The 19,526-nt window shown below is 49.2% G+C and overlaps 1 protein-coding gene across 1 annotated transcript in view; it reads right to left on the reverse strand.

The window, feature by feature from the left end:
- Positions 1-19,059, reverse strand: part of NUAK1 (NUAK family kinase 1) — a 75,935-nt gene extending 56,876 nt beyond the window's left edge. The window contains exon 1 of the mRNA NM_001205496.1: positions 18,579-19,059. Within this exon, the coding sequence (NP_001192425.1) occupies positions 18,579-18,821 (243 nt within the window). The 5' untranslated portion in view covers positions 18,822-19,059. The remainder of the gene's footprint in view (positions 1-18,578) is intronic.
- Between the last annotated feature and the right edge of the window lie 467 nt (positions 19,060-19,526).

Raw genomic sequence — 19,526 nt, forward strand, 5'->3', positions numbered from 1 at the left:
TCATTTTGATCTATCTTGCAAAAGAGGTACAGGAAGTCCAACTATATTCTCTGCCAAATGATGTTCACCCCTATAAAATATGTGTGTGTGTGTGCTCAGTCATGTCCAACCCTTTGCCACCCCATGGACTGTAGCCCACCAGGCTCCTCTGTCCATGGAATTTTCCAAGCAAGAATACTGGAGCGGGTTGCCATTTCCTACTCTAGGGGATCTTCCCAATCTAGGGATCAAACCCGAGTCTCCTGCATTGGTAGGGGATTCCTTACTACTGCGCCACCTGGGAAGCCCCTATAAAATATTTACCAGTTGTTATAAACTGAATTGTGCTCCCCTCCCCCCAGCATTCTTGCCAGGATAACCCAATGGACAGAGGAGGCTGGCGGGCTACACAATCCATGGGGTCACAAAAAGTCGGACGTGACTTAGCGACTAAACAACAACTGCCATGTATACAATGTCATCCACTTTATTTTGCACTTTCTACAACCCATAAGGCAGGCTACTTATTTTGCAGAAGAAGGAAACTAATACTGGGGAAAGGAGTGCCCCGAGTCCCTGCAGGTCATCAATGCAACATCCCAAGTTCAACCGAGGTACCTGAATTGTGCACCCAATACTACCTGGGACATACCTGTTTCCAAGTGTCATCAAATGGAACCACAGGGAAAAGAAGAAACACCCCAAGTCCTAGCACTGCGATGCTTCCTTTTTCTGTCATTTAAACCTTGGGGAAAAACTAGTTCAGATATAGAACTATTCCCCGTGGGCGATCTGGCCGGAGAGCTAATCAGAGCAATTTGAGTGCACGGCTAAACGAGGACACCCCTTCCTGGACCAAGCCTTGCCTTTATGGCAACACTTCATAAGAACCATTCCCTTACAACAAAACTGTCAAATCCAGCAACCACAGGCCAGAAACATCCCAGCTGAAGCCCGCCAAGCTGCTTTCTGATGTACTGTACACACAAATACCAATATTCCCCAGATGTTCTCCATGTAAAACATTTGGTTTGAGACACAGCCCTCCTTGCCCCAAAACTCTTACATTTGTTTAATGGACTCATACAGTTCAGCTAAAATATCCTGGAGCCAACATCTGAGGCCAGCCAGGCTCTGATGCAAGCGCCCCATCTGCAGAAAACACGAACAAGTAAATAAGACCGTCCTCCCCGAGATTTATGCGCCCTGCATCTCTAAGCAGGTCATAAAATGTAAGCTATGTATGGAGACTGATGCAAGTTGCTTTCAAGTGTGTTTCTGCGTCCATCTCGGTATTAATCTAAGACTGATGTTCAAAAAGACAGTAGGTCTGGCATGCTGAAGAGGAGGCTGCATCCTGCTTCTCTTTTTTTAATTAATTTTATTTATTTATGTATTTATTTTTGGCTGTGCTGGGTCTTTGTGGCCGTGCAGGCTTTAGTTGCAGCAAGCCCAGGCTACTCTCCAGTTGCAGTATGCGGGCTTCTCATTGCAGTGGCTTCCCTTTTGCCGGAGCACGGGTTCTAGGGCATGCAAGCTTCAGCAATTGTGGTTCCCTGGCTCTACAGCACAGGCTCAATAGCTGTGGCGAGCATGCTTAGTTGCTCCACAGCATGTGGGATCCTCCCAGGCCAGGAATCGAATCTGTCTCCTGCATTGGCAAGCGGATTCTTTATCACTGAGCCACCAGGAAAGCCCTGCATCCTGCTTCCTACTCCTTCAGAAGTTAAAAAATCTGTCACTTGAGCAACCTAGGTGAATGAGGTGAAGGTAGGTTTTCTCCTGGTTTTAGTTTTCCAAATACTCCGAAGTCATTTATCCCTTAACCCACAATCTGGAACACAGGCAAAATGTGAACAAAATGGAAAATGCAGTGGACCCTGAATCAACAGAACCAGCTCACCCACATACTAAACTGAGTGAGTCTGGCTGGCCCAACTCCCCCCAAAATGGCTCATTCCATTACATGAGAAAACAGTACTTTTCTAGATTCACTGTCACGATTCTAGACTCTAGGTTCATTTCTAGATTCATTTCTAGATTTGTGGCCCATTCATCTCTGAAGATTGTATGAGGAAGGGAAATAAACTCTTAGAAAAGCCACTCCAAGAAATGGCCTAGAATCTATCCACTGAGCCCCTGAATATGGTCGCCCAGCGTCTTCCTGCTACCATGGTTCTAATAAGCTTGTCATGGCAAATCTGTAGGGAAGTGGGAACATGAAACTAGGAAGCCACTACAGACAGCCTCACTGATGGATCAAGGCAGGATAACTAGCTTTACCTTTCATCTTTAACTTTTCTGTACCTTGTGAGTTTTCAGTTACCGAGCATGCATTATGTTTGCTAGAGGTGAAAGAAAAACATTATCGTGTAAAAGGGTCACAAAAAGTCATGGAAGCTGATGAAGGAGCAGATTGAGAAACTATGAACAGCAGGCATGGGATCGCCACAATACAGCACTGAGAACAGTCTAGAAGTTCCCCCAAAGACATCAAGAAAATGTTTAACTACCTTCGAGGTACTTTGCTTTAAGAAGGAAGGAAGTGTACATCTTGAGAAATCTTGAGAAACATTTCCTTAAGAAACGGCTACAATTTTTTTAAAAAGACTGGCTTGTACATGGACGAGTTTCAATTACCTGAAAAAATATATACGGAGCTCTCTTATAACTTTTTAGTATTTCCACTTGACCAATGCATCAGACTAATGATAATTCTCCACTTTCTTGATTGGGACTCATGGCAGGTTGAATCCTAGAGACTGCTGGGCTGCTTTCTGCTTTTCCTGCCCTCTTCTGTTCAATCAGCCAATGACCGACCACCATCCCAGCCAAGCCAACTGCCCCAATATGGCAGCTTCTATAATCCATGGGACATCTCATCCTCCCAGTGTGTGAAAGTGAAGAATGAAAGTCACTCAGTCATGTCCAACTCTTTGTGACCCCATGGACTGCAGCCTGCCAGGCTCCTCTGTCCAAGGGATTCTCCAGGCAAGAATACTGGAGTGGGTAGCCATTCCCTTTTCCAGAGGGTCTTCCCAACTTAGGGACAAAACTCAGGTCTCCCGCATTGCAGGTGGATTCTTTACCATCTGAACCACCAGGGATGCCCAAGAATACTTGAGTGGGAAGCTTAATCCTTCTCTAGCGGATCTTCCCAACCTAGGAATTGAACTGGAGTCTCCTACATTGCAGGTGGATTCTTTACCAACTGAGCTACCCGGGAAGCCCCCTCTCCTCATCCTCCAAAAAACACCAGCAAACCAGGCTACAACTGTAACTTCCCCCACTCAAGGATAAAGATCCCCAGATTTCAGAAGTGTTTACACTCATTATTGCCAAGAAAAGGCGAAATGCAATGAGACAATGTATAAAAAATGCCCAATACTGTCCAACATACAGTACGTGCTACGAAACTGCTTTTTAAATTATTGTTATTAACAAATAGGCCATATGCAGAAATGTGTGTAAGTAAAAATCCTGCAGCAAAACCTTCCAAATACGAGGTTGAGAGGACGGTGTCAGAGGGCAAAGGGAGACGGGGGTTGGGAGACAAGGAACAGCTGTAGCCTCTTTTGAAAGGGGACAATTCGGGTCACCCCAGTAAAGAAGTCCCTCCAAATGTACTTCTGTAGCACTCAGGGAATCGATTTTGCAGGATGGAATTATTTCCCTGAAATAAACAGACGCACAAAGGTCGCTACAATTGAAGCCTAAAAAGAAAACAAGCCAGCTGCCGATTTACGGGCAGCCTCTGATGCAACGGAGCAAAAGGTCCCCGGCTCAGGTCCAGTGGGATGGCTTAGGCCCCACCAGCCCTCCCTGGAGGAAGGAGGCCACACAGGGGAGGGGCCTTGCCTTGCTGCGGGCAAGGTCCTAGGGTGACCAGGCATAGAGGGGACACCTTCAGGAGTTGCAGACCCTAGGGCCCCTGTTGTCAACAGGCTCCACCATGGACTCAGCTATGCACTGAGGCATCTGTTCAAAAATGGGCCCCATCCTCGAGAGCTTCTAAAAGGGCCCTAGGCTATTCTAATGCTCAGCGGGATGGAGAACCCACAGTGTAGGGGGAAGAGCCCACAGTGGGGTCAAATGTGCCTGAGTCTTTAACTCAGGTGCTACCCTGCTTCCTTGAGCAGATGAGTTACCCTTTCTGAGGATCAACTTCTCTAAGCGCAAAGTAAGGATAATGGTCACTTCACGACAGAGTCACTGTGAAATGGAATGAGGCATGGAAACACTTACGGAGGGTGATTATCCTACCAAGCTCACTTTATTCTCCTTCTTTCAAGGTTCTCCCAAGAGGGTCAGGAGTTCTGGCATCTCTCAACTCTAAGGGGTTGCCTGCCTTGCTAGGTGGGGGGAAAGGGCACATCGTTCCTTATGTTGAATCCCCCCCATCATACACACAAAATATCCACACTCAGAACCCCTACTGGGTGATATGGGCTTGTGTGCTAAGTCGCTCCAGTCATGTCTGACTCTTTGCGACCCTATGAACTATAGCCTGCTAGGCTCCTCTGTCCAAGGGATTCTCTGGGCAAAAAAATACTAGAGTGGGTTGCCATGCCCTCCTCTAGGGAATCTTCCCCACCCAGGAATCAAACCCACGTCTCCTGTGGGCTCCTGCATTGCAGGCGGATTCTTTACTGCTGAGCCACCGGGGAAGCCCCGAAATAGGCATATTCTATAGCAAAACTATGTAAAGAACGGAGTCCCAAGCAGCAAAATGAGGGAACAGCTAGTTGGTAAGATTTGCTTTGCTCTTCCTGTCCAGAGGACAACCTAACCTGGGGGCAACACTTTTTTGGGAGGTCCCTGCCCCTGCCTCTGTCTCCTCTATGAGCTGCAAGCCTCTTTCACCTTCCAGCACCACACAGGGCAAGGTCATCTTAAGCCCAAGGGAATGTCTGAACGAATTATGCTCCCTGAAGCCAGGGATGGGCATTTGTAGATCCACAGAGTTCCTAAGGCCTACACGTGTTAAGTCCCTAAACAGGAATTTCATAAATATACCTGGAACTTTGATTCTGAGTAACTGGCAGAAAAGGATATAAAGGCACATTTGACTTTTGGGGAGCAGCAGCTCAAGGCCCAGTGACTGAGAGCAGCAGCTTCACAGCACTTCAGGGTTGGAATTCCACCTACAAGTAGTGTAAACATGGGCCAGTGACTTAATTTTCTGTGCCTCAGTTTATCCACTGTCAATTGGGGATGATAATGCTGGGCATCTCTTAGGGGGACCATGAATTAAGTCAGTGATTCAACAAGCTTAGACTACTGCCTGACCCAATTCCTGCTAAGTAATTGTTTGCTATTATTATTATTCCTCCATGGGATAATAACAGACAAAGAGATCTCAAACTATGGCTCCAATATAAAGGTCTGCGGTCTTAGGAGGGCTCCAGTTATCACAAAAGGTGTGGAGTGAAGAAAGTGGGGTGATATATCCTCAGATGAATGCAGAGAGCTTCCCACTGTTGTGTTTCCCAAGGACACACCATGGACCAACCCCATCACATTTCCTTGTGGTATTTGGTTAAATTGCTGAAGACTCCCAGGTCTCCATAAGTCCCCCTACCCCGCTAGACCAAGCTCTCTGGGGTGGGTGTGAAGGATGGTACATTTTAACAGGCACACCCAGAGACTCCCATGTCCCTGCAAATCTAAGAGCCCTTAGACTGGCTAAGCTCCTTAACTAGAGTCATGTCCATTTGCTCACCATCACAGCCTTTAAGCCTTGCACAGAGTATGCCTGACATATACTACATGCTGGACAGGTATCAGGTGAATCCATTCAAGCGTTACAACTCTGTAAGTATTCAGTCAAGGTCTGCTATATGGCAGCTACATGCAAAGTGATGCTAAATCAGACAGACAACTTCATTCATTTACTCAAAATCTTCACCATGCTTACTATATACTAGGTAACTGTACTAGACCCTGGAAATGCAGAAAAGATGATGAATGAGGTTGCTTAGAGGTAATTACAGATGGTGACAAGAGCTATGAATGGAGCTAATAAACAAGGAAGCGGATGGAGCATGCTGTCATTAAGCTCAGCCTCTAGAGCAACACCATCCTTTAGAACTTTCTGTGATGATGGAAATTATCTTCCCCACACTGTCCGATGGTTGCCACTGGCCCCGTAGGGTTATCTAGCACTTACCATGTGGCTTAAGGAACTTAAGGTTTTAATTTTATTTCATTGTAATGAATGTTAATTTTAATAGGCACATGTGTCCACAAGAGACAGTGCAGGTCTGGAGGAGGAAAGAGATTAGTAAACGAGAAATTATAACACAAGGTACTCAGTGCTATGCCGGGGGGTGAGGGGGGTCAAGCACCATGTGTTATCAAATGCCTCTCACCCAATTACCAGATGCTCTAACATTCTCTGGCTCTGGGAATCGAAAGAACAAGGTCAGGTACAAGGCATTGTACTTGGGCTGGAATTTTTATAGGCCACGATCAGTTGGAAGTGGTATGCAGCCCGGCCAAGCCCCAGAGACCGTGGTTCAAGAACATCCCATCATCCACCAAGCCTGCCCACAGCTGCCAAAGAGATCTCTCTCGTCCCGTCATTCCGCTGACGGTCATTTTGTCCTTGGCTACAACATCCCACTGGGCCTTGCATGGATTTTACGAGATTTCTTTGCTTCAAGCATAAGTACGAATACAAGCCTCCTAAATTCCACCGGAAAATTGGTGGCTAATCCAAACATTTCATAAAATTAGAACTCATTGTGGGGCTGAAAGGAATTCAGACTGTGCCGCCACCAGAGAAATGCAAAATATTTGTTATAATTTCTTCCTTCATGAGCTGTTTCAACCAGCAAGGGCTCTTTCAGCTTGACATTAAAGAAGGCGGTGGGGTGGGGAGGGGAGGGATGGGAGAGTTTTTGTTTTTGTTTTTGTTTTGTTTTCTTTGTGGTTTGCAAAAATCTTCACCAGATGATGAAAAATCGAGGAATCCTGCCGGCCTCCCTAATCCCTCGGCTAGCAGGGATAATAACTGTCCCCATCTCGGCTGCATCTTGGCTTTATAAAGAGGGTGTTTTTCCTGGAAAATTGTACTTTTGCTGCTTAACTTTCTTCTTGGGCTTTAGTGACAGAATTTTTGATATCCTGAGATTTCACCAGCAAGAGAGATACCTGCAATCACTCATTCAGGCATGCATGCAGGCAGGTCAACAATACTGATTTGCCAGGTACTGTGCGAGGCACTTGGGCTACACCAGGAGACAAAACTGGTGGAAATCCAAGCCCTGGGAGAGCCCGCCTTCCAGGGAAGGGAGACCAACAACGGAGGATTCAGTGACTCCCACTTTGAAGCAATTTGGAGACCAGACCTAAAGGCTCACCAATTGCAGAATCTGGATGGGGCTGGAGTGGAAGTCCAAATCAATCCTAGAACGCTCATCTCACAGAGAAAGTAGCTGAAGAAGTACAGAAAAGGGGATATAATTCTCCCAAGGTCAAGCGGCCCACATGGTGCAATGGAGGAACCAGCCCCCAAGCTTCCTGACCACATCCCCAGACTCCTAACACTCCACAGCCATTCAACCAACATGGACCGCCTTCTTCCTGTGCACCAGACACGGAACAAGGCACCAGGAGTAAGACATGGAACAACTGGCTTCACAGAAACAAGTTCCTCCAGTTGCTATTTTCACAAGCCCGGAGACAACAGTGAGTCTGGCTGGCTTCAGTGGGACTCCACCCCTGGCCCCCAAGTGTGTGTGAAGAACCAAAGCAGGAAGCTGCAGAAGATTCCAAGGATCCACACCCGTGAGAGGCCCAGCAATTACTACCTCGAACCTGAAGGCAGATGGCCCAGGCCTAGAGCCCAGCTCCATGACTCTGCGAAAGTCATGTGACTTCTCTAAGACTTTCCTTCCCAGTCTGCAAAATGAACATACTAATAATGCAGGTTCAAAGGAGAGAAGGCCCCTAAAGTGGTTAGAACAGTGCCTGGCATACATGCACCATTCAATGCGTGTTTCCTGCTATTATGATCATTAGGGAAAGGATCGTCCTTCCACTCTGGACCTTCCTACACATTCAAGAAGGTGGCTACGAATCAGTGGAGATTTCCACTTCATCCCTCCCATCTCCAGGATTGATACCACCAGCTGCCAGCATTCCCACTCACACACTGATTCCCTCCCAGAGCATTCCATTTGATTCTGCCTGGGAAACAGAGATCAATTAACTGTGAGGAAGACGCAAAGTGAGGTTCTCCTGAGCGGGTGCATCACAGTCCTGCCTTTCCATTCAAACACATCCATGTGCTGGGCTGAGCTCACCAGGTCAACCCAAGTCTCAGTCTCTTCCCTCCCACGGCTTCTGCTAAGTGAGAAAGATTCACTTTCTAGTCTACCCAGAGCTAGACAAGCTGGAATGTTACATCAAGGACCGCTGAGAGCTTCTCAAAGTTTGCTGGCAGCTCTTCTAGTTGATAACAAGAAAGTCAAGGCTGTATAACCAAAGTATCTGATACAAAGAGATGAAATTCTAAGAGATGAGAGAAAGGGAAAAAACACACAACAGGGAATGGGTCTCCTTCAATAGACGGGCGGGAGGGGTAAGTGCGCACCACAAAGGCTGGGAGGCTGGGGATGTAGAAATGACAAAGGGCAGCTGCATGTTCTAGAACCCAGAGCTGGTTGAGTTCCTCTGGGGCAGAGGCTGTACTCTGTCCCCTTGCCCCGGCCTCCCCAGTGCCCACACAGTGCCTGGCACAGAACAAGAGCTCAGCCAAAATGTGCACAAATATGTTTAAACGTGCGACCTGGGAGAGGCAGAAGGAAAACTGACACCTGTTTCTACTTCTTGGAAGCCATCTAGAGTCACAGCCGAGAGCTCAGACAGACGTGAGTTTCATTCCAGCCATCATCCCCAGGTCGTCACAGACAGTGCATCCCTGGGGGCTTCAGTTCCCTCTGCAGTAAAACGGGGGCTGTGATAGCATCTCTCTTGGAGGAGGGAGGGTCTAAGAATGACCAGGAATTCAGTGAGACGATGCAGGCAACACACTTACCCCAAGGCCTGGCGGATATAAAGTGCTCCACAGAAGTGAGTCTGATGGCGTGACTTCATCTTTAAGGATGGCAGAGTAGTAAACATGAGCATCTATTCTGCCTTTTAAATGAGGCTGCCAAAAACATGCCTTTCCGTGGGGAGAGGGCCTCCTCCTTGAAGCCTTGCCTCCACCCACCTGTCCCCCGGATGAAGGAACTCCCTGGATGCCAAATGCCCCCCATCACTGCTAAAAGCACGGGGACACACAAATGCACAACAGAGAGCAGAGGTGGCCACAGGCCTCCAGCCTCCAAGGCAAAGTCCCCTAAACTAAAAGTACCCAAGGAATGAGTGAAGATCCCATCAAGCAACCCAGCAGAACATGAGACTGCCTTCCTCTGAATCCTGAATAATAACAGTCTATAATTATTGACAACCAGCTACATGTCAGGCACTGTTCTTGGCACAGTCCCTGACAACCTGGGAAGTAGGTTCTACCATCATGCCATTTTATAGATGAGAAAACTGATAGCTTCTTTGAAAGTATTTTCTAACTCACATGGGTTGTCCAGAACCCACTTCATAAACAAGCTTAAAAAGCAATGTCTGCCTTGAGCTGAAAGGAAATGCAGGCTCTCCCTACACTTGACAAAGCCTGCACCAAACAATCTTAAAAGGGTTTGGGGAGCCAAAGATACTTCCCTTTCCCGCAACAAAGAGACCTCCTGCCAAAAACCAGGCAAGAGGAAATGAAGTCTGTTTCATCAGTTCCATTCAGCAAATCCCAGGATTCTCTTCCTATGAGCTGGCAGGGACCTTGCTGAGCATTTTGTCTTGGTCTCTCGATTTATAGGTGAAGAAAAGGGATTCAACACTGGGGCACCTACTGTGTGCTGTCCCGTGCCCAGGCTACTGGAGATACAAAGACAGCTGAGCCCCTGTCCCGCCTTTCCCAAGAAGAGGGCTCCTTCAAGAATAACATTTCTCTATGGGCCAAACACTTTTCTAAGAATTCGACAGACAATTCGTTGATCCTCACAACCACTCCCCATTTCACAGATGAAGAAACTGAGTCTCAAATTTACACAGGATGTTAGAGCAGGGTCTCAAACCCCAGTGCCTGGCTCCAGAGGCAGACTCAGAACCACTCCTTTTGTACACTTTCCTTCCACCTTCCTGTAGGAGCTTGGGGTTATGAGTGTCCTTGGCAGCTGGGGTGAATCATACATGAACTGAGCCCAATCACAATGAAATGACAACAGCCAGCAAGGATTCCCTCCAACCTGCACCCATCAGTTGCCTCCGTGGCTTTAGAGTCAGAAGAACTAGCAATACACAAAGTGTGACACCAGCGGGAGGGGATGGGATCGTAAGGAAACACTGACAAAGCAGCAGCTCCCTTTTCTTACGCTGGGGAATTGCCCCTTTGGCCACAGAGATGCAAGCTGCGCTCTGAGCCATCTGGACACCGCCCTTCCCCTCCCTTCCAGGGAAAGAGGGAACCAACCATGGCGGCCTCTTAGCACCCTCCCATTAAACACCTCCAGCTGCCCCTCAATACCTCTAAGGAAAGTAAACCAAGTGGAATTCTTTTCTCAAGTTTTAAAGGCAAATCACGACGGTGTTTTTTTCCAGACATACATTAACTCTGCACTCCAGCTGGTTTACAATTCTTTAAGTACTTGATTTACAACCCAGGGAGAAAATGTTTTGAAAATCTTGCAAATGCATTTTGCATCTCAAGCTTGCCTACTCCCAGAGCTGATCACCGGGGATTCTCAGACAGGGTGGGGGATGCAGTGAAGGGGGGCGGTTGCTGGTGGCTCCCGGAAGTGTGGGAGTGACCAGGGAGACCAGAGAGTTGCAAAGAACTGCGGGAAGCAGCCGCCAAGGGTGAGAATCAGCTCCCTTCTTCCTCCCTGCAGCCTCAGCGCAGAGCTATGATGGAGAGGCACCTGGCCATGCTGGGCCGACCCTCCACAGCTGTCCAAAGGGTGATAAGGAGGGGGGTGACCCGGAAAAGGGGGAGGATGGCGGCCCAAGGGGCCTTCCCTGCTGCCTCCCACCTCCACAGACCCCCTCCCTTCTCAGGACTGCTGGTGCACTCTTCATGCAGCTGTTTATTCATTCATTCATTCATTCACACTGAGCATCTACTATATTGCCTGGCTACAGGCCAGGATGCAGTGGTAAGACAGTGACCCTGCCTCCCTCCTAATGGGGGAGGAAGGGGAGGGTGTGTGTACAGACAAATCATCAAACCCACAAGCTCTGGAGGAAACTGATACAGGCCCAAGACAAGAGGATATGGAAGCAAGAGTTGGGCAGCCAGGCAGGACTTGAAGGATATGCAAATTCAGAGTTTAAGTCCTCAGCCACCCATGCGAAAGTTTAAAGCAGGGACAGCCACGACCAGGAATAAGAAGGCCACCAAGGTGCTCGTTGCTTGCACTTCTCACTAGCTCTGATTTCCAAGAGCCTAATATGCACAAGCTCTGCATCGGAAGGCTCCCAGTCCTACTTCTCATGGCAATCCCACTTTGTTGCATGTTGGCAGCCGCATTTTCTAGAAGAGAAAACAGAAGCTCAGAGGAAATATGTGATTTTGCCCAGGATCATCCAGGTACTGAGCCGCAGGGGAGAATAGGAACCCAAGTCTGTCTGATTCTACAGCCATTTCTTCCTCCTCATTCATACCCTTGTGCTGTGCTCAGTTATTCCAGATGTGTTCATGACACGCCCCAACTAAGTCCTCAGTACCTCCATGGCAGGACTTGTCATATTCTGTTCTGAAACTTCCCACTGTCCTGGGCACTTTAGGAAGCCCTCGGGAAATATACCTTGCCAGAAGGAAAGGAAAAGATGGGACGACCCCAGTGGAGGCTGTGTCTTCATGATAGGGAATCTTTAGCCCAGCCCCGGGTTGAACATGCAGTTAAAAGTTTACTGAAGAGCCTCACTGTGAAGTCAACATCTGGCTGCCTCTGGACCATTTCCAGAGAATTTTATCAATACAGCCAGACTCTACTCACGGGTGGGTCATCTGGCCCGGCCCCTCCTGGGCCCTGGGCCTGGGATCTTCTCATTCCTGCACTGCACAGTGTCGTCTGGGCTGGCGGGATGATAAATGCATTCTGCTTTAAAGCAGATACTTCGCAAATCATAACTTACAGATGCTCCAGGACTTTCATGTGGGAAAGACAAATGAGACTTAAGCTGTCTGACTCCGGGGCCACTGAGGACAGGAAGCCACAGCCAGGACGGCTCTCTCCTCTCCACGAGCACAAGACCGAATGGGAATTCGAGCAGGGAAGGGTCTGCCTGACTTTGCAGACACTGCTATGTTACCCGCCATTCATTTCCAGCCATTGTCTTTTCAAGCCCACAAATCAGAAAGCTCTTTGAGGTCAGGGGTGATGACCTACAGCTCCCATACCTCCTGAAATAGTTACTCACTATTGTATTCCCTTCTGTGCCATCCCACAAGCCTTTTGCCCGGGACCTCCTATGTGCCTGGCACTCTGCTAGGAATGGACAGCAGATCCAAGATGGCTGGATGGGACTTGTCAGCAGACAAGACACCTTGACTCAATCCTTATCTCCTGCAGCTTCCTGGGAGGAAGTGAGATCAGACATCCTGGAGTGGTGAGGGAGCACTTCTGTCGCTGCAAAGTGAACCAGCTGACCTCCAGAGGGCCCCAAGGGATTCCAGAACCTGAGGCTGCTGAAGGCACAAAGAACTCAGTGTGTGCCCAGGAGAAGCGCTCCTGGACCTGCTTCATTAACAGACTCGTGGCCCAACAAGCAGACCTCTCTCCCCGCCCTCACCCCTGACACCATTCCGATCTTTATCTTCTCATAGCTCAGCTCTTGAGAAAACCTCCAGGTTGGCTCCCTGCTCCAAGCCAGCACTGCAGATCCCTGGGCTCGGAGCCCTGCTGTGATCAGCCCACCTAGGGGAAGGGAGCTGGCCACAGTCTTCACGTTCACACTGCCTGAGTCCAGGCCCCGACTCTGCTGCAGCGTGTGACCTCAGCAGGCTAGCGAACCTCTCTGTGACTCAGCCTCTTCATCTGGAAGATGAGACGATTACAGGATTGTTATGAGAATTAAATTAGTTAAATGGACCTGGCACGTTATAAGCACTCAAGAAGAATTAGCTGCTATTATTTATTGTTATTAAATGTTATTATTATCCCCCTATTCCTATCTTACCTGCCTTGCCTCCTACTGCATAAAGCCCATATTCCAAGACATCTGGCCTGCTCACCCCAGAATCTGCCCTCTGCCTGAAAGCTTCCATATTTCGGTCTTTGGAAATACAAATCAAGGGTCATCTTCAACAGCCCTTGCCCTCCCTAATCCTACAGTATTCCCTGGCCCTCTCTCAATCCCCTTCCTGAACAATGAGAAACCTCTCAGGAAAAGCATCTCCTCATGGCTAGTTCTCTTGAATAGGAGCAAAATACACATCCAAATCCGGAGGTCACAACAAAGATAAAAGGTTCTCCATGTCTCCAGCAGCAGTGGGTCTCAAAATAGACTTGTCTGATGCTTCCTTGCTACTTAACCCTGGGCAAGTTACTTAAACTCCCCAAGTATTGTTTTCCCCATCTGTTGAATGGGTCTGAGGTGAGTGTGTGCCTCTTAGGGTCACGGTGACAATCAGACATGAGAAAATATCTGTAAAGCACTTAGCACAGCCTGACATACCCCAAACTCTCAAAAATATTGGCTGGTAGTAATAAGAGCAGTTGTGGCATTTGAGGGAGGGGGTGTTCCTATCTAGCATGGCACTCAAGTTAATGAACTGATCTTCAATGAGCTATGTTTCAACTTGAAAATCTCCAGAAGTAATCAATTCCTGTACAGAAGAGGTACCCACAGCCTAGCAACTGCTCACTCTTGTCTCTTCCACCAGACTATAAGTTCCTTAGGTCTTATCCATGTGTATGCCCCAGAATTTAACATGGTGAGAAGCATATGGCAGATGGTAATAAATCTTTGCTGAACTGAGCAGAATTAGTTCAATATTTGTAAGTACATTTCATCATTGCTACTAGATTATAAACTCTTTTTTTTTTTTTTAGATTATAAACTCTTTAAGAGTAAAGATCATGTCTTGTTCTAGTAAAGATGTATTAAATGAGTGATGGAGAAATACCAAATGAAGAATCGGGTTTTTTGGACTCAGCCTACTCAGTTACCAGCTGTGCAACCTCAGAGAACTCACTTGACAATTCTGTGCCTTATTTTTCTCACCTTAAGGATGGATGAAAAGTTTGGACTACACATCTGTCGAGGTCCCTTATACCTTAAAACTGGATTTGGGCCTTAGCTGCAATATGGTACCCCAGCCACCCTGCATATGACAGTCATCCACCCCTGGTTCGGCAGGCCAGCTTACTAATTTGCACCCCTGAGCCACAGTTTTCCAGCATCAAGCTATGAATAACTTTGGGCCAGTGCTTAAAATGCCCACTTTTAGTCAAATCAGTTGCTTTGCCGGGTAAGGATGCTCCATCACCCATCCCAAGGCATCATAGTAATGTGGGGGCACAACTGACCCACCAGCTCTGCCATTCCCATGCCAGACCCTCCCGGAGACCTGTTTCCTGCTCACACCACACCTCAAACTACTCACAAGAGATAACTTGGAGCAGAGAGAGAGCTGAACTTAGTTGACGGTGAGCTGATCGCATAACACCTCTCCCCAAAACGTTGTTTATTTTTGCTCTTGGATTTTTTGGCAATTCTCAGTGCAGCCTGAGGGTCCAGGGAGCTTGGCTCAAAGAAAATGCCATGTTATAACACAGGGCCCGCTCTGCAGCCCTGCCCGAAACTGTATCAAAACGAAAGTTGTGCAATAAACAAAGCCCAAATTCAAGGCCTTAGAAATGTGTTCAGATCCTATCAGAATCTGGCTGATGGTCTTGGCTTCCTATGGGTGCACTTCCCTAATTAACCTGAAAAGTTGCTTATTTCTCCTACCTCTCTCTGAGTGAGTTAATTGTCCAATGCATCATGCCTCTCTGATGGTCTTAAAACCTAAATGAAAGTCCAAGTGAAATGAAGGGGAAAAAAATCTGCTAAAAAAAGAAACTGAATTTGCTAATTTCCCCTTTTAAGGCTTTCTAAGGGCTTCCCTGGTGGCTCAGCTGGCAAAGAATCCACCTGCAATGTGGGAGACCTGGGTTCAATCCCTGGGATGGGAAGATCCACTGGAGAAGGGAACAGCTACCCACTCCAGTATTCTGGCCTGGAGAATTTCATGGACTGTATAGTCCATGGGGTCACAAAGAGTCAGACACAACCGAGCAACTTTCACTTTCATATAGGTTATTTTATTCAATTCTTACAACTAGTTCATGAGGTGGTACTATATTAGCCCATTTTACAGATGAGGAAATGGAGGCTTCTGAAGGTTAACATAGCTTGCCCAAAGTCACAAAGCTAGTCAGCAATCAGTCAGGATTTGAATATAAGCCAGGGCTCTTAGTCCTTCTGCCAGAGTGCCTCACTTGTGCAGCTTATAAACTCTGGAAGAAGCCACTTTGAGTCCTTTCTCATAGACATGCCCAGACAGTAGCAGCAAGACTACATTTGGGATGAAAAGGATGCCTGGAGAATGCCTGGACCACATAGAGGACTGGACCAGCTGACTCCAAGTTCCTGATTCTGCAAACTCTCTCTTCCGAACTGCCTTTCACAGAATGCTGATGCTCCGTGGTGTGCTGTTTGACTCAGAAGGCCATTCCAGACGTGCAATTAAAAGCCACAAGATTCTTAAACAATTCTCTGTCTCAAGGGTGCTGATTTCATAGCATCTCAGGCAGCCTAACACCCAGCACTGTACTTGGGCCACTTGCGTTGGCAAAGCAGCTGAAAGGCGCGGCGCCTCTTGGAAAGTGCTCGGAAAGGCTTGAGTACAAACGAAAATAAAGCATCACTTTGCAATTCTACCCAAAGACCTAAAAGGCAGAATTGAGACAATGTGCTCTGAATTTGGAATCGCACCTCAAAAGCAAGTGGATATTCAGTGTATCCTTGGAACCACAAGAAAACTCCAAAGTCACACTTCAGATGAAAATTTCTTGCTGCTCTTGACAGATTCTGAGTCACCAAGCACTGTACAGGCAAGAACAACTTGCTGACCAATTTTTTCTAACGTATGTTTTATTTTCTGTCCAGTCAGGCATAGGGAATTTTCCACCTGACAATTTCTGTTTCTCACTTAAGGTCTGACACCATCTGTGAGCAGTGTGCTCCACGAGGGGGGCTGAGGGGACGGAGTTGAAGTCAAGGAAGCCTTCCCTTCACTCAATCTGTTTTCTCATCTGCTTAATGCATCTACTTAGATGATTTTGCTAACATCCTAAGCTTATCAGGTAGAAAGCAGTCTGGGGATTGCCAGTTTCTGGATGTGGATCTGCTACCAGATTGAGAATCTTTACATAATCTTTGAGTAAAACAAGAGATTGAGCTGTAATGAGTAGCACAATGGGAAACTGAACGGAGAGCTGGACAACAGAGGAGGACTCAACAGCTTGCTGTTGTGAAATGAGCCTCTTCCGTTCTCAGGGCGCCCCCTAGTGGCCATTCGATTAAATTCCGAAGGAATGTTCAGAGTTTCTGCAAATAAAGGGAAAGAGACACCCACCACAAGAGAAAGGCAGGCTCGCGCCTACTGATGCAATCAGTCCCTTTCGTTCTATCCTAGTCCGTGGATCAGACAGCTATCAGAGGGAATACCTGAGGCCCCAGTGAAGCTCAGAAAGATGTCTGCCATAAGACAAGCTTTCACTCTTGCAGTTGGCGGCAAGCTACTCAGCCTTCCGGAGTCTGTGCCCCCTCACAGATCCCAGACACACCCTTACCACTCAACCCCTCACAAGCTCACATCCTCAACCTGCAGCTCCAACCGCGTCTGGTTTTCATTACTCCGCTTTCGAACTTCCCAGCATGATTCTTCAACAGCTATTAAGACAACATGAGCAAGGAGCTAGGCTTAGGTTTTGCTTATTCAACATCCAGCCTGGGGAATATCACCTCAGACAAAAAGCATGAATGAAGCGCACGTTTCTCAGCCTCCTCTTCCACAGACCTTCGAGTGTGCTCCTCAAAGGACATTCCTGCATCTCCTCTTGAAAATTTTCAATCTACAAAAATGGCACCTGCCCTCTCGACTACTTGCTATAGATTTTGTTGATAGGAGACAGCTTTAAAATACTATGTACAATCTCTCAAATTTCCAGTTAATCTATAATGGACTTTAATTTTTAGGATCTGGGATAAAGCTGTATCAACCCAAAGAGTGAAGCCTAGAATGAAGGAATTATCCAGATAAACCAATATTTGAGAATTGGGCTGGCTGAACTTTCTGATTGGTGTCAGGTTTTGTCCACAGAACTGTCACTGCACAGATGCAAAAGAAAAATACTGACATCAACCCACCACTTACTTTATTCAGCAGCCCATTTTGCTTTTCCCCTGTGATCATTTGTTAAGTTTATAAGCAACCCTGGGCTCCCAAACACCCCCCAAAAGTGTGCACAAGGAGTTTCATAATTACTTTCTGACTTTGGCCCTCAATTGATTAAAATCCATCTGATAACGCTGAAAATGAAAGAACCATGTTAATTTTCTGCCACACACCACACAAAATCTTTCTGCAATAGTCAGTCACTTTAAACCCAACCCTCTAGCCACAAGCAGCGTGGATTGCAAGGGCCTGTTCTGCAGAAAGGAAAATGACAACAAGCCAAAGTTGGGACAATGCAAAGACTCCAAAGCACTCAAGATGTTACTTGGGGCTGAGTAAATGGCCTTAGGACCCTGGCAGGGTTACAGCTGTCACAAAGAGTGGGGAGGCTGGGTCAGACCCCTTACACAATACAGCAGTCTTGCAGCCGGGGCCTGAAAGGCCATTGAATCTGCAACTCAGTGTGGCTATCCATGCCCTAGGCATTTCAGTCCTTCCAGAAGCCAGCAGCAAACTGTCACAACCCTCAGGCATGAGTGTTGAACCTTCACTTCTATTCCCTAACCTTCTCTCTTAAAAACAGGCAGGAGTCCGTCCTCCCTTGCAGCGACCTCAGCACCGCGGCGACGGGGACTGGGAGGATGAAGGGGAGCGGGGGATGGGGGGGGGGGGGTCTCATTCATCTATAGGATACGGGACCAGGCGAACCAGCTCCGAGCTGCGGATGTGGCTGTGTGTGGAGTTACAGCAATAAGGCATTCCAGGGCATGAATGCGTGCCCGCGAGGGAGACCCCAACGGTCCCGATGGTGCAAAGTGTTTGCAAATCATAAACACTACTTTGCTGCTGGGATCAAAACCCCCAAAATATGCGCAGACAGGATGTAACAAGTGTTTCGGGAGAAAGACACGCCTGAGCCACGGGGGGCTGGAGCGGCGGGGGCGGGGTGAGAGTGAGGAATCTGTCTGGGGGTTCCGGGGAAGCCCCCTCTCGGACCAGAGACCCCCCCTCTGCGCCCCCAAACCCCGTCGCGTGAGCGCTGCGTCCCCAGCCGCGTCTAGACCGAGCCCGCCGGGTGTCCCCCCCAACTCACCACTCGGCCCGAAAACCTCTCGGTGGCCCGCTTGACTTTGCCGTAGGTGCCTTTGCCCAGGGTCTCCTGCAGCTCGTAGCGGTGCTTCAAGTTGTGTTTGTGGTGATGCCGCTTCACACCGTGCGGCTTCCTGGGTTCCGGGGTCGCCGCCGAGGGGGCTGCACTCGCCCCCGCCTCCGGCGGAGAGCCTGGCGCCCCCGGCCCCAAGTCCGGGCCGGCCGCGGGCGCAGCGGCCCCCTCCATGTCCGAATGCAGGGCAAGCCGGGCCGGAGAGGGCAGGACCGAGCACAGCGCTCGCGGTGTCGGGGTCCCCGCCGAGAGAAAGCGGGGCGCGCTCAAGGTCGCCCCCGCAGCATCGGGAAGGCGGCCGGCTCCCGCCGGGGCTGCGGCTGGGTCACTGGCGGCGGCGGGGACTGCACATCTGGCGCCCCCGGCGCGCACGATCCGCGCACCGCCCACCGGCCGCGGCGAGCTGCGGCGCGTCGGGCGAGGTGGCGGCGGTGGCAGGGGAGGCGGTGGTGTTCGCAGAAGGGAGGGGAGAGGGGTGGCTCCGAGCGCAGGAGGGGGAGTGTTATGTGGGGCGCCGCGCCCCCAGACCCCTCCCCGGGAGGACGCGCAGACTGGGCGGGCGCGGGGGCGGGGGCGGCGCGCGGGCCGGCCCCCGGGGAGGGGGGCTAGGGGCGGCGCGGCCGGGGCTTCCCCCCACCTCCCGCCCGCCTCCCGGGCCCGGGGCCACCCCGAACTGGGAGGGGGATGGAAGCGTGTCGCGACTCGCCCTTTGTGCAGCGCCGGCTAGGCCGTGCCGGCGGCCAGGGGGCTTTGTCCTCGCTCGGCTGGGAAAGAGACGGGGGGGTTCCCAGCCCGGGCGCCCCCTCCCCCGGCTCGCCCTCCGCAGCCGCCGCCGCTACCGCGGGCTCTCCGCCGCCGCCCCCTCCTCGGACTCCGGCT

This window comes from Bos taurus, chromosome 5 (genome assembly GCF_002263795.3).
Source record: "Bos taurus isolate L1 Dominette 01449 registration number 42190680 breed Hereford chromosome 5, ARS-UCD2.0, whole genome shotgun sequence".
Lineage (NCBI taxonomy): Eukaryota > Metazoa > Chordata > Mammalia > Artiodactyla > Bovidae > Bos > Bos taurus.